A 12731-nucleotide genomic window follows, 5' to 3' on the forward strand; every position below is an offset into this window, starting at 1 on the left:
TGTAGACTCCTTCTGCAGTATGCAATTAAGGAGAACTTGTTTCTGCTCTTTAAATACACCAGACTATTGCACCAGGTTTTATAAATGTGGTCTCGTGGGTTACAGGAGGCCAGAGCCTAGAAGGAAGTGCTGTTCTGTGTCTTGCTGCAGTGGTTTCAGAGTTCCTGTTGGTGTCCATCCCTTCTGGTCACCGATCTGACCGGCACTCCTGCTCTGATCCTGCAATTAAGGAGAACTTGTTTCTGCTCTTTAAATACACCAGACTATTGCACCAGGTTTTATAAATGTGGTCTCGTGGGTTACAGGAGGCCAGAGCCTAGAAGGAAGTGCTGTTCTGTGTCTTGCTGCAGTGGTTTCAGAGTTCCTGTTGGTGTCCATCCCTTCTGGTCACCGATCTGACCGGCACTCCTGCTCTGATCCACTGTTATGTCTGACTCTGCAGTGTCTCAGTAAAACAAATCTGGGTTGCTCACTATTCTTTCTGTACATCAGGTCATAAATCAAGACTCTTTCAGCTTTTGGCTGCCTCCTTCCAGTCTTCTGCTACAGGTTTGCACACCTGCAGTAATTCAACAACCAGGGCCACATGAGGACCCTTGAGTTTTGCATGGCTGTGCTGTTGCTGGACATCACAGAAGGTGTAGTTCATTTATCTTATTCCAGTTTTCCTTTGTGGTCTCAGCTTGCTGCTGGCTGACATCCCTCTGCTTCTCTCCAAGAATGATGGATAGTTGTGCAGTGAGTGTGCTGTAATCTAGTTGGGAAGCAGTTTCTGCAGGTGGGAGCAGGGTCAATGCTTGTCACAATCAAAGGACTGTTGTGAGCAAGACTCGGCTGATAACTGCTGTGAATGCCCAGACCGTTTTGTCTTTTCAACCTTCCACTGTTACTCAAAAAAATTCACTTCTCTTTCCTACAAAAGAGCTGTCTTTGGCAGTAGTGTTGCAATTATGTACTGTTCTCATTGCACAGTGCTTAAAAAAAAAAAAAAAGGAAAACAGCATAGAACTCTTCCCACAGGATGAGTTCATTTAGTTCAGTATTCTATTTTTACTTATTTTCTGGACTGTACCACCAAAACCCCAGCAATTAGACACCAGTTTCGAGAGGAGCTGGAAGAAGGAAGATCATGAGAGGCCCTGGCTTGGCTGGCTTCCAAAAGCATAAGGGCTCATCTGCCACACAGACACTGGGGGTGTTGCATCTGATCTACTTGTTCTGTACTTCAAGACCTTCTCCCTTGTTTGCTTGCTTGTGACCACAGTACATCTGCTACAAAATTTAAGTTCAAGAAAGGATGAATCTGCTCTACCTTCATCCTCTCCATTCCTCTGCTCACCAAAGCACCATGCACTTCTTCTCTGCCTTCCTCTGACAGGTTGCAGAGCCTGTTTCAGCACTGCACCAGCTTTCTGGTTCTGTGGGGTGTTTGTAATTACAGCTGCTTCATATAATGGTTTGAGTTGGAAGGGACTTGAAAGATCATCTTGTTGCACCCCACTGCTGTGGGAACGGACACCTTCCACTAGACCAGGTTGCTTAAAGAATATTGAACTAACTAACCTTGCCTTGAACAGTTCCAGGGATGTGGCGTCCACATCTTCTCTGGGCATCCTGTGCCAGTATCTCACCACCTTCAACAGTAAAGAACTTCTTCCTTGTATCTAATCTAAATCTGTCCTCTGTCTAAAGCCATTCTCCCTTGTCCTGTGTCTCCATGACTTGTCAAAAGTCCCTCTCCAGTTTTCTTGTAGCTCCTTTAGGTCTCTCTGGAGTCTTCCTGTCTCCAGACTGAACAGCCCCAATTCTCTCAATGTGTCTCTATAGCAGAGGTATTGCAGCCTGCTGGAAGGCCACAAACACCACCTGTGCTGGAGAAGTAATTCAAGTTGTGTTATACCAAGTTTTCTGCCTCTGTCTGATTTCTCATTCTAGTTGTGTTAATTGTACTGGGCTGCTTTTCTGGTGGACTTGCTGAATATCTTTTTGGCCTCCTCTGGACCCGCTTCAACAGGTCCACATCCTTCTTGTGTTGGGGGTCTCAGAGCTGGACACAGTACTGTGGGTGAGGTCTCATGAGAGTGCAGCTGAGGGGAGAATTGCCTCCCTCGACCTGCCAGCCACATGTCCTGTGATGCAGTTGGCTTTCTGTGCTGTGAGTGCACACTGCTGGGTCATGTTGAGCTTCTCCTTAACCAATGCCCTAAAGTTTGTCACCTGTCCACAAGGCAGCTCTGATAGAAATCAGCAGTGCTCACACTACAGGAGTGTCATTACCAAACACAGGTAGCTATCATAAATTGAGGTTCAGTTGTACCACCATCATTACCTAAGAAATCCCACTTCAACGCAGATGTTGCAGTGCAATATGAGCAGGATTTTGCCACAAGTGCAGTGGTGACTAACTCTGGTACTGTACAAGGCTCCTCAGTCGCTTTCTGATCGACAACTGTATTTTTTGTGCCTGCTACTAAGTTGTGTTTGAGCTAAATATGAGGCATGTGGCAAAAGAGTGGAGGGGGCAAAAGAAGACTTCAGTTAAGGGGTGGCAGAGAGGAGACTTGGTTGCAATTAATCTCTTGCTTTGCTGTGTTCTGCCTGCAGAATTGTCTCTAATACACGTTCTTCTTGCCAGGTGGACTTGTTCAAAAAGACTCTCTTGTTAATTCCTATTCACCTGGAAGTCCACTGGTCCCTCATTACTGTGAACATCCCCAGTCGAATTATTTCATTTTATGATTCCCAAGGCATTCATTTTAAGTTTTGTGTCGAGGTAAGAGTGACAGCTGTATCTGCTAAGTTTGAACTGTTTTCTTAAACACCACCCCTCCCCCTCCCTTTTTTGTTTTTCTGTTCCACCATAAACTTTAAATGCAGTATGTCTGTCATTGTCCTGCCATGTATGAAATGAGAATCAGCCTGTCCTGCTGAGGAGTCTGAAGCACAGACCTCAAGGGTCACACCAGAGCTGGGAGTTGAGGTCAGATTGCCTATTGCCTAATTAGCCTGACCATGTAATCAGCACAGCTTTGGTGGCTCTGCCTTGTCACTCCCACAAAAAGCAGGAGCTCAAAGCTCAGTGGCGTAGGGAAGCAGACTATCCCCAAGGAGAGTGAGGGCAGTTCGTTCATCTGTTAAGGGTCTTGTATTTAGGCAATGATAAATTGTGGTCCTTTGGCAGGGAGGTTGCCTGGGTGAGAGAACAGGACAGAAGATGCTGTAGTGTTGCCCAGTGGGGGTTGCGTGTTACTGTGCTATTAACAGTGTGTTGCCTTTCTCCGCTGCCTGCATTGGTGCAGGATGTCTGCCTCTGGTTATAACCCAGCAACCTTTCAAGGCTGCAACCTGAATGCTGGAGTTAAATTATCAGTCTTCCTGGTAAAGAGCAGCCAGGAAATTTTTGCTGAGCTTAGCAAATTGTAATGACCCCGTTACAAAAGCTAATTTTGTCAACTTAATTGCTTGCTTGATGCAGCAGCCCTCTACTTTTAACTGTGTGTAGTTGTTGGCTTACAGAAGAGTAGTAATTATTGTACTCAGGAGAGTTCCCAGCTAGGACTTCTGAATGAAGATAGTAGTTTCCTGCTGGCATTTGCTGAGGATGAAGCTAATGTTTGTCCTGGGAGCAAGAGATCTCATGCTCTCCAGCTTCAGAGCCTGCAGCATAAACCAGGGGTCCCTCCCAGCAGCCCTGTGGACTCACCTGTAGTCTTTCAATGTGGCCTTTCCCATCCCACTCCAGCCAAGGCATTTGCACCTAAATATCTCACAAACATGAGGCACTTTTATTGCTGCCCTTTCTAGGGGAAAGGGAGGATGGCAATATCCAAAACTCCACTGTGATCCACACACCAAGGTGAATATTTGTGTGCTACAGTGTGTTTAAATTGTGCTATAAACCCCCAGCTTGTTTACAGAGAAGTAATTTGCTTAACCTAAGACCATAGTCTCATTTATCTTGCTTCCTTCTCTTCGCTTGGTGTCAGGCTATTTTTTCCTGTATGTCACTAAAACTCTCCCTGGAGCTTTTTGGATTAGCTGCAGAGCTCAAGCGTTTTGTATTGAGATTCGGGAGGAAAATGCAATTGTATTGAATGTAAGAGCCTTGGTGTCAGCCACTAAGGCAGGAAAGAACATGTCAGGCTGCACTGTGTGTCTCTGCGTGTCTGGGAGCACTCTGACCTTGTGCCTGTGTCCCACAGCTAGTCTGGTATGAAGTACAGCAGTGTACAGTGGGGCTGAGGGGTGTTAAAACCCCTCTTGATAGACTGAAATGAGCCTTGAAGGCACAATACCCACCAGAGCTCATTTCTTTACCTCTAGATCTGAGCTCAGCTCCTAATGCTTACCTGAAATTTGTTTTCATTGTCAAAAGGATACCAGGCAAGATGTCAATGCCTCTCTCCTGTTCTTTAGCTGGTGAATAATATTGTTGCTTTTTTTCCCCCCTTTCCTCTTTAAAGAACATTCGAAAGTATTTGCTGACTGAAGCAAAAGAGAAGAATCGCCCCGAGTTCCTTCAGGGTTGGCAGACTGCTGTGACAAAGGTAAATGGCAGCACTTTGAGCCCTGGAGTCTGACTTTGTGGGAGATTTCATGAGACTGCTTCTAAACCCATATATTTGTACAAGTAGTAAATAGGTTTATGCAGCCCACATGGAGGGTGCTAGGAGCAATGCAGGTAGTTACACTCAGGAATTCAAGTTCTGTCACTCATTCAGCTCCCACCAGGTATTTAACACTTTCTGCAAGTGGCTTGGTGATCTGAGCCTCTCTCTGGACAATTACATATCTGTGCAGCAAAACCTGCAGCTGGTACCCATATTGACACAAGGTCAAGGACTGAATGAGCGGGAGATTCAGCTTCCTCTGTTCTCCTGAAAGGGCTGTTCTGAATGCCAAATGTGGTGGGGTTTAGTGAGGGAGGGAAGAGGCTGATGCTGCTCCTGCTGATATTTTGTGTTTGCTATGGATAGAGGGCTTTGGTCTCTGGGGCTGTTTGTGGCACATTGCGTTTGATCACAAGTAAACAGAGCCTGGCAACAATAAAAGGGAATAACTTGTATGTAGTGTAAATGAGGGAATATGTAATTTGCGTAGCCATCCCATAATGGCTCCAAAGATATAAAACAGGTCATTGCACACTAGACATACTCCCAACAGCTCCTTCCTTTCACAGGTTTATTTTTAGATGCTGATACAATGATGAAATGATTCCTCACTGCACTCATGCACAACCTGTGCAGTCCATTCGTCCTCCTGCATTCTGTGAGGCAGGTCTGGGAGTTGAGGAAAAACAATTACTTTTCCTCTTTAAGTGTCAGATGTAACAGCACCAGTGAGTGGGACTTTTCAGCTCTGCATATCAAAATTGAGCATGTTTGAGGAAGTAATGAAGGTTGAAAGTTATCATTTGAGACTGCCTTGCTCAGTCCTGTTGCCTGATGATGTGCCATTCATCATGCTCTGAGACCCTTTGCTGTGGTTGAGGGAGGAAAGCCACTACTGGTTTCATGGATGCTGAGAGTAATCTTCCTCTAGGCCTCTGTGACTTTGCTGATACAGTTTTGTCCTGTGTAAAGCTGATAATGCTGTACAAACATTTATTTAAACTAATTGAGAAGCTATTCTGTATAGGTCACTAAAAGAAAATAAACTTGAAAGAAAGACTTGTAATTTATTTTCTGTCCTACACTATATATTTTTCTAACTGTTAGGTGTTATTCTAACAAGGTGTTGAGTGTCACCTTGCAAAACTCGGGATCAGAATAAGTAATTACAACTCCAGTTTCTGGTGCTGCAGAGCAGCTACCTCTGAGAATGAGATGACTGATTGTTAGGCTGAATCTCCTTTTGGACTTTAAGCAAGAGTTATAGAACAGAAGGATAAGTAAAGATCTGACATACCTCTGCTTGTTTCTTTTTCCTTTTAGTGCATTCCACAACAGAAAAATGACAGTGACTGTGGGGTTTTTGTGCTCCAGGTAAGAGTACAGCTTTTTAAAAATAAGTGCCTGTATTGTTCTTATGGTAAATGTCCTTTTTTCAACCAAGCCTTTTCCTTTTCCCCAGTACTGCAAGTGCCTCGCCTTAGACCAGCCTTTTCAGTTCTCCCAGGAAGATATGCCCCGAGTGAGAAAAAGGATTTACAAGGAGCTGTGTGAGCGCCAGCTAATAGACTAATAAAATGCAGCCAACCTAATTTCTCTGGCATTTCTGACAAGTTGCAGCTGGTGTTTGTGTACTTGAATTTCTGAAAACTTCCATAGAGTTTTGGGCGATTCTCAGCTGAGTGGTGTGGCCACTGTTGTTACCTCAATTTTTTGACAAGTTCTTTAACTGGCAGAACATAACAGAGCTGCCATAGAATATTCCTGATGTCAGTTTGGTTCTCTTATGTTCTTTCCTGTATTTAATATTTATTATCTCAGCATGCATATAGGCAAAGCATGCAACTAAAACCATAAAACTGTAGATTTGGTGCACCTTTGAGATGTAGCTAGAAATGACAAATACAGGTGAATTTGTCTGGAAACATAAAGATGCATGATATGTTTTCTGATGCAATAATGCTTTGAATGTATCAAAAAAACAATCAATGCCATAAAAAGAACAGCTAGGACCTATTTGGTAGTTCCATTGTCCCTGTTGTGGCTGTGTAATACTGAATGCCACTTTTTTAGGGTGGCTAAACTCATCTACAGTTTTAATTTGTGAGGACCCCTTTTCAAAATAGTTCAAATTGCTAATAAAGTTGGTTCAGTTAACATTTATCTGGCTGTCATTACCAGCCTGTTCCTATAGATAAAAAGCAGCCTTTGCACAAATAAAGCTTCGGCACTTGCCTGTATAATAGAAAGTACAGAAGTGTTCAGTCAGATTGATGGTGAGTTCTTAGATGCTGCAGAAGTCTCAATGATGTGTGTATTAAGGAGAATTATAAAGCTGGCCCTGAAGAGTCACAGCTTAGATAGTAAGATAAACTCCTTGGCTGTAACTGTTTACATCTCAGATGGCTTTGAGTCATTTCTCAGATCCACAGTATGCAGTGAAATGTACCATTTCTGCATTTCTCCTTTCAGCTCTGTCTTCAAAGCTTGTTGTCTTTAACCTCCCGTTGGCTTTTGCCTTTGTTCAAATATAAATTAATTCATTTCTGCTGCATCTGCTGTTTGATTGTCTCAAACATCCCTGGGTTTGTTTGCATTCAGAAACACTGATGGGTCTGGTTGGGAATTACAGCACTTGTGGTGGGTGCTGTGAAAACACGAGGTTATGTCGTTCTGCTCTGGGGGGTGGGAGGCTGAGTCCAGCACTGAACTTCACAGTGTTGTTGCACTGGGCAGGGGTGAGTGAGAGCAGTGGATCGGCTGGTTTTTCACCTTGATCTGTAAACTGTGATGTGCTCCTTGCTGGAGAGAGCTGCTTCTGTTTGAAGAGACTGTTGTCTGGCACTGCTATACCAGCAAATGTCTTTGCTGTGTTTTTCTGCCAGATAAAGGAGTGAGCCTAGAGGAAAACTATTTTCAGTGCTAAACATCATCTGTTGCACAGCTTCACTTTGTGTCTGCCCATAGCCCTGGCTTCTGATGGAGGAAAACCACTTTGACTTCCCTGTCTTGCAAATTAATCCAGGCTTGAGCTAAGCCAGGTGCAAATCCCTCCTAGATGACTGGAGGGAACAGGGAGAAGTGAGGGAGTGCCAAGCACAGTCAAGCTGGGAAGTGGAAGCATGTGCACACTGTACTGTGCTAGGGAAGAAGGTCCTCTAGTATCCTTGCGTGTTCCCACTTCCCCTTGTTGGCAGCTGGCAAGGACTGGCTTAATTTAGCAAGATAAGGAAAGCTTTAAGCACTTGGTTAGATAATTTAAACAAGGAACTTACTGAATCAGAAAGAACATTGAGACCCAAACAGGCTAAACATACATTTGCCCATCGTGTGGTGCAGAGCGCCCCACAGCACGTGGTTTGTGTTTCCCAGGTGTTACTGAGAAACAGCAGCACCTTCTTGGGGTGAGTGAGTGTGAGCAACAGAGGGTGACTTCCATGGAAACTGAAATTCGGCATGCAGTTTTTCATGTACTAGGGTAGTGTATGTGGGCCAGTGCTGTCATTGTTGTCTCTCTGCACTGCTATCCCATGAATGGTCCCAATACTTACACTGCCATGTGGTGGAACAAGTGATCTAGGCTACGGCTAACCCAGAGGAGTTCTCACCTCAAAATAACTTGTCACTGAATGTATATACCAGCATGAATGAAGATGCAGAATTGAGTGACCAGGAAGAGACATGAAGGTGGTACCAGCTTTGGGTGGATGCAAGTGAGGCTTTATTCTCAAGGAAGACTCCTGGCATAAAGGGAGTGGAATACAGAAAGGGAACTGCATAAGCAAGTTGCTTTTATTTTCAGAACTTTAGCTATTTGGTAAGGAAGCTTGAAAGGTGTCCTGTGAGATTGTATCAGCCTAGGAGAGTCAGTGCCTCCAAGGAAAACCCTTATTTTTTGTGCAAGTTGTCTTGTTGATGGATATGTTCATGACCTGGGAATGTGCTGAAGCACTGGACTACAGACAGTCCTCTCAGGAAGCTTGGTGCCTACTACTGTCTGGTAGGTATCCATGTTCCTGTATATGAGAGATCATGAGGAGTCTTTAATCACAATCCCTTTATCAGTGGCATTGGCAGAAGCACAGTATTTCTGTGAACTGTGTGTGTAATGCAGGTGCTTTGAAGCAAGTGCATATGTGTCCCAGATCGTTTGAGGGGAGAGGGGCTTGCATTTGAATCTGCTGCCTTGTCGATTGGGGAACAGGGTGGGGAAACATGCATGTTGGAAAGTACTTCTTATGTGCTTTCTTGTCATCTAGAGGTTTGCTGACAAGTGTTCCAGTTGGTTATGGGGCAGCACAGAGGAGTTGCACTTGAGTCTCCAGCTGTGAACACATCAGTGAGGGGCCTCTGAAAAAAAAGGAGGGGAAATTGAAAACAGAGCTAATGTAAGCAAAGTATGTTGGTGCAGGGTTGAAATTAATCACAGGCAGTCAGAATCTCAGGCTCTGTAATGGTGTATCCTGTGAAACTGGACTAATTAACTCCTCCTTGAGAATGTCTTTGATGCCTTAAAGGAGATGGACTCCATAATCTGTAGTCATTTTGCTAGTTCTTAAAACATTCGGAACTATGTAGAGTGTTTTTATTATGAGAGGCACATTTATGTGGATGTAGTTATGGCTGTTAGCAATTCCATTAATGTGATCTTCAGATTTTCATAAATCACTCTGAACTGGTTTGGTGGATGCTTAAATTTCATGACTTGTTCCAAAGAGATTGTCTCGCTGTGCTGATTTATACAAATAGTCCCAGAACTGGTGAAGACTCCATCTCGTGCGTGACAAATTTAAGCTACCTGAGTTGTAATAAACCTTAAACAGAATTGGAAATGAATTATCAGTTTCCATTTCGTTTGCTTTAATCTGTAGTTTTAAATGACCGTGCCCCTGATACAAATCAATAAATGCAGAATGTGGCCTTGATTCTGCAAGGTGAGTAGAGAGATGCCTATTGCTGAGCTGGTAGATACTTGCAGAATGGAGGCTGGAGTTTTGTGCTGTCTAATATGCAGTTGCCCTGTTCTTACCTGGCTCTCTTGGGTGTGAAGGTGATATTTTGAGTGTTTCACATGCACCGATTACGGAGCCAGACAGGCTTGCACAGAGTTGCTGGTTTGTGTTGAATCTCCAGCATAATGCTTAGCCTACATTTACTTTCTCAGAGTTTTGATTGGCATTATCTACTGCAGCATTTACTCCATTCAACATGAAAATGTAAACCTTGGGAAGTGACATAGAGTTAACTCCACCGAGCAACCGCTGGTGCGTTGTGGGTGTGCTCTTGCGTTGAATGAAGCCCATGTTCCTGTGAAGTAACAAAATTGAGTTTTACCAAAATCCCTATTTTCTTTCAGCAGTTTGGCTTCATTTTAATTTTAAAAGCAGCCGATGTAATGGTGGAGGGAATGTTTGTAGCAGCTTGTTTTGAGATCTGTGTTATTATTAGGAGAAGCCACTCCAGCTGATTAGTTCAATAACTCTGAACTGCGCGCTAATGATACTTTCTGTTCCGTAGCGTTAGAGTGATATAGTTTACTGTGGTTTGAGATCTGACAACATACAAGATTGGGGATGTCACCCATTACATAAATAAGGGTGGAAATCTTGCATTAGACACTTTATACTAAGGTGGCATTTAAAAAAACGCAAATCTGTCAACAGAACAGGTAGGACTTAAACTGCTTTTCTGGATCAAACTACCTTAATGCCCTTCTTGTGTTGCTGGTGGGTTTAGCTGTGCAACTATAGAGTTAAATCTTGTCTTTGCCACATTTTGCAAAGCTATACTGCTTGTGAATTTGTGATAATGGTGGGAATGAAGGCTTAGCAAATGTCTCTTTAAGCTATTAATCATGAGACTGGCAACATCATTGTCTTTATTACATTCATAATTTAAAAATCCTATCATGGAGGAGGAAACATGGATGCTTGTTAAATATATTCTTCAGTGGAAAGTACTAAGAAATCAGATCATTAAAGTACAGAATCATAAGAGACACTAGAGCCTTGCCAGGAACAATAATTACTATTTATATGTAATAGGCACTGGGAGGGAAGGAGATGAGTCTGGTTTGCTTGTGCCTGAACTTAATGGGTTTTATGAGTAACCAGCTAGAAGGATTTGGGGATTGAATTTCATTTCAGAGCATGTAATATTACAGACTGTAGAGCTAAAAACTGTTGAAAACTGAGTGAAATATCTGGAGAAATTAACTGGTTTGTTTTCTCTCAACATAAGTAAGCAGAACATGTGCAAAGCAGCTCCAGCCCCTGCCTGAAATTCTGATGAGTTCTTAATTCTTGGGTTTGATTTCAGCATTGCTGGTAACTCATCTCCCCTAACATGGCACTTTTCTTGAGGTTGCAGACCTTGCCTAATGCTAAGGTTACCTGGGGCTCTTTATGGGCAACTTTGGGAAGTGGCTGAGAGGAGAAGGGATCAAAAAAACATTGGGGAATCTGTTTGCACCACCTTGTGATAAATGTTGTGGGAGGAAGGGCAGGGGAGAAACTGAGCTTTAAGTAAGATGTATTTAACTGGATAATGTGGGTCAGGTCATGTTTATGGTACGTGAGCTTGATACAGACAGGGAGCCATCTTGTTTATGGAAACCTTGGGATGAGTGGGAGAGAAATGCTGGGAAGATATGCCTTTTGCAGGGATCATTGCTCTGCATGTAGAGATGCTATGTCTTGCTTCAAGCTTGTGCATTTTAGATCAACTTAATGCAGGCAGCAACTGCAGCAAAGGAAAAACTCCCTCGGCAGTGTTCAGCTGAACATCACATTTGTTTAGGGCAGTCAGGGCTTGACAATTTATCCTCAGCATCTCTGACAGCTCCAGCCCACTGAGAAGCTGACAGACATGCTGCTGTTCCCCTGCAAACACAGGGCTGCCCAAAGGCACTTGCAAATTCAACCGATTCAAGCTCACCTTTCAGTCCCTGGTTTCTTACGGGTTTCAGGTTTGCAGGGGGAGGGTTGGATGTTTGGGTTTTTATTGTTTTCAAAGAAGTCTGAAGTACAGAGAGCTTTGACGTAGATCTTCAATTAGTATATTTTCTTCTCGTTCAGGAAACTTGGCTTAGGAGATCTGCTCCCAGTTTTGCATACTGAAATGCTTCTGTTTCACTGGTAATAGGCAGAAAGAGTCTTCAGGGCAGAATTTTTGGCAGAGTTTCGGGTTTTCTCCTCTGGTGGATGACCCTTCAGGTGACTTTTTTTCCCTGTAGAACATAAATATATCTAAAAGATGTTCAAGAACTAATGAGATGTGATGCCTTAAATTAATGGCCACTTAGTATTCTTGTAGGCATGTGATTGTCCCCAGACAGGATGACCTAGTCTTTAGATGGGACTGGGATGCAGTTTGAGTGGATCAGTGCTATTTAGAAAACAGGGAACATACAGGCTCAGCTCCCAGATTCACCGTTTGATCATTTCCCCAGAGCAAACAACAGAAATGGAGCATTTAGGTCCTGGTGCAGTTCTCAGCAGGGCTGCAGCTTGTGGCCTTTCCTGTGGCAGTTCCCTGGGTGCAGCCTGAGTCAGGTGGATCTTCCCAGGGTACTCTTTGGCCACCAGATGTCACGCAAGGACCACCAGAACTGCACACACTGCTGTGCACTCCAGCTCCCTGCTCATGGGTTGACCAAGCCATGATGTCTTCTGGTTGCGTGTCGCCTGCCACGTTGGTGGTTGTCTTCTCACATGTTTCTCAGCAAAGTCTGCACTGCACTTGCAGAAAGAATGTATATGTTAAACCAACCCCCCTTCCCCCCACTTTCCACCCACCATCAAATCCACTGAAAATCCCTCTGTATCAAACATGTAAGTGTTTGGCTCCAGCGCGATTACTCCAGAGTCCCATCAATTTTACAAATTGGCCGAAACATTTTTTGGTAGAGAAGTCTTGCATACCAGAAGTCTTTAGTCTGATTAAACTGCTGCCCTACCATAGATCACAACTGTTATTTTTATAACTCTGTATTACCATGGCAAATGCTGGGAGGGGGGAGAAACCACATCAGTAGCAACTTCTGTCTGATTTGTGGTCATATGCTTATAACTTGACATGGTTTTGCAAATAACTAAACAAAACCAGGAATTCATTTAGGGG

At 43.7% G+C, this 12731-nt stretch overlaps 1 protein-coding gene across 1 annotated transcript in view; it reads left to right on the plus strand.

The window, feature by feature from the left end:
* The window catches only part of SENP5 (SUMO1/sentrin specific peptidase 5), a 15528-nt gene extending 8364 nt beyond the window's left edge, over positions 1-7164 (plus strand). The window contains exons 6-9 of the mRNA XM_009083941.1: positions 2636-2773; positions 4464-4547; positions 5934-5984; positions 6073-7164. Coding sequence (XP_009082189.1) covers positions 2636-2773; positions 4464-4547; positions 5934-5984; positions 6073-6183 — 384 coding nt within the window. The 3' untranslated portion in view covers positions 6184-7164. The remainder of the gene's footprint in view (positions 1-2635; positions 2774-4463; positions 4548-5933; positions 5985-6072) is intronic.
* Positions 7165-12731: the final 5567 nt, after the last annotated feature.

This window comes from Acanthisitta chloris, unplaced genomic scaffold, assembly GCF_000695815.1.
Source record: "Acanthisitta chloris isolate BGI_N310 unplaced genomic scaffold, ASM69581v1 scaffold12421, whole genome shotgun sequence".
Taxonomy (NCBI): Eukaryota; Metazoa; Chordata; class Aves; order Passeriformes; family Acanthisittidae; genus Acanthisitta; species Acanthisitta chloris.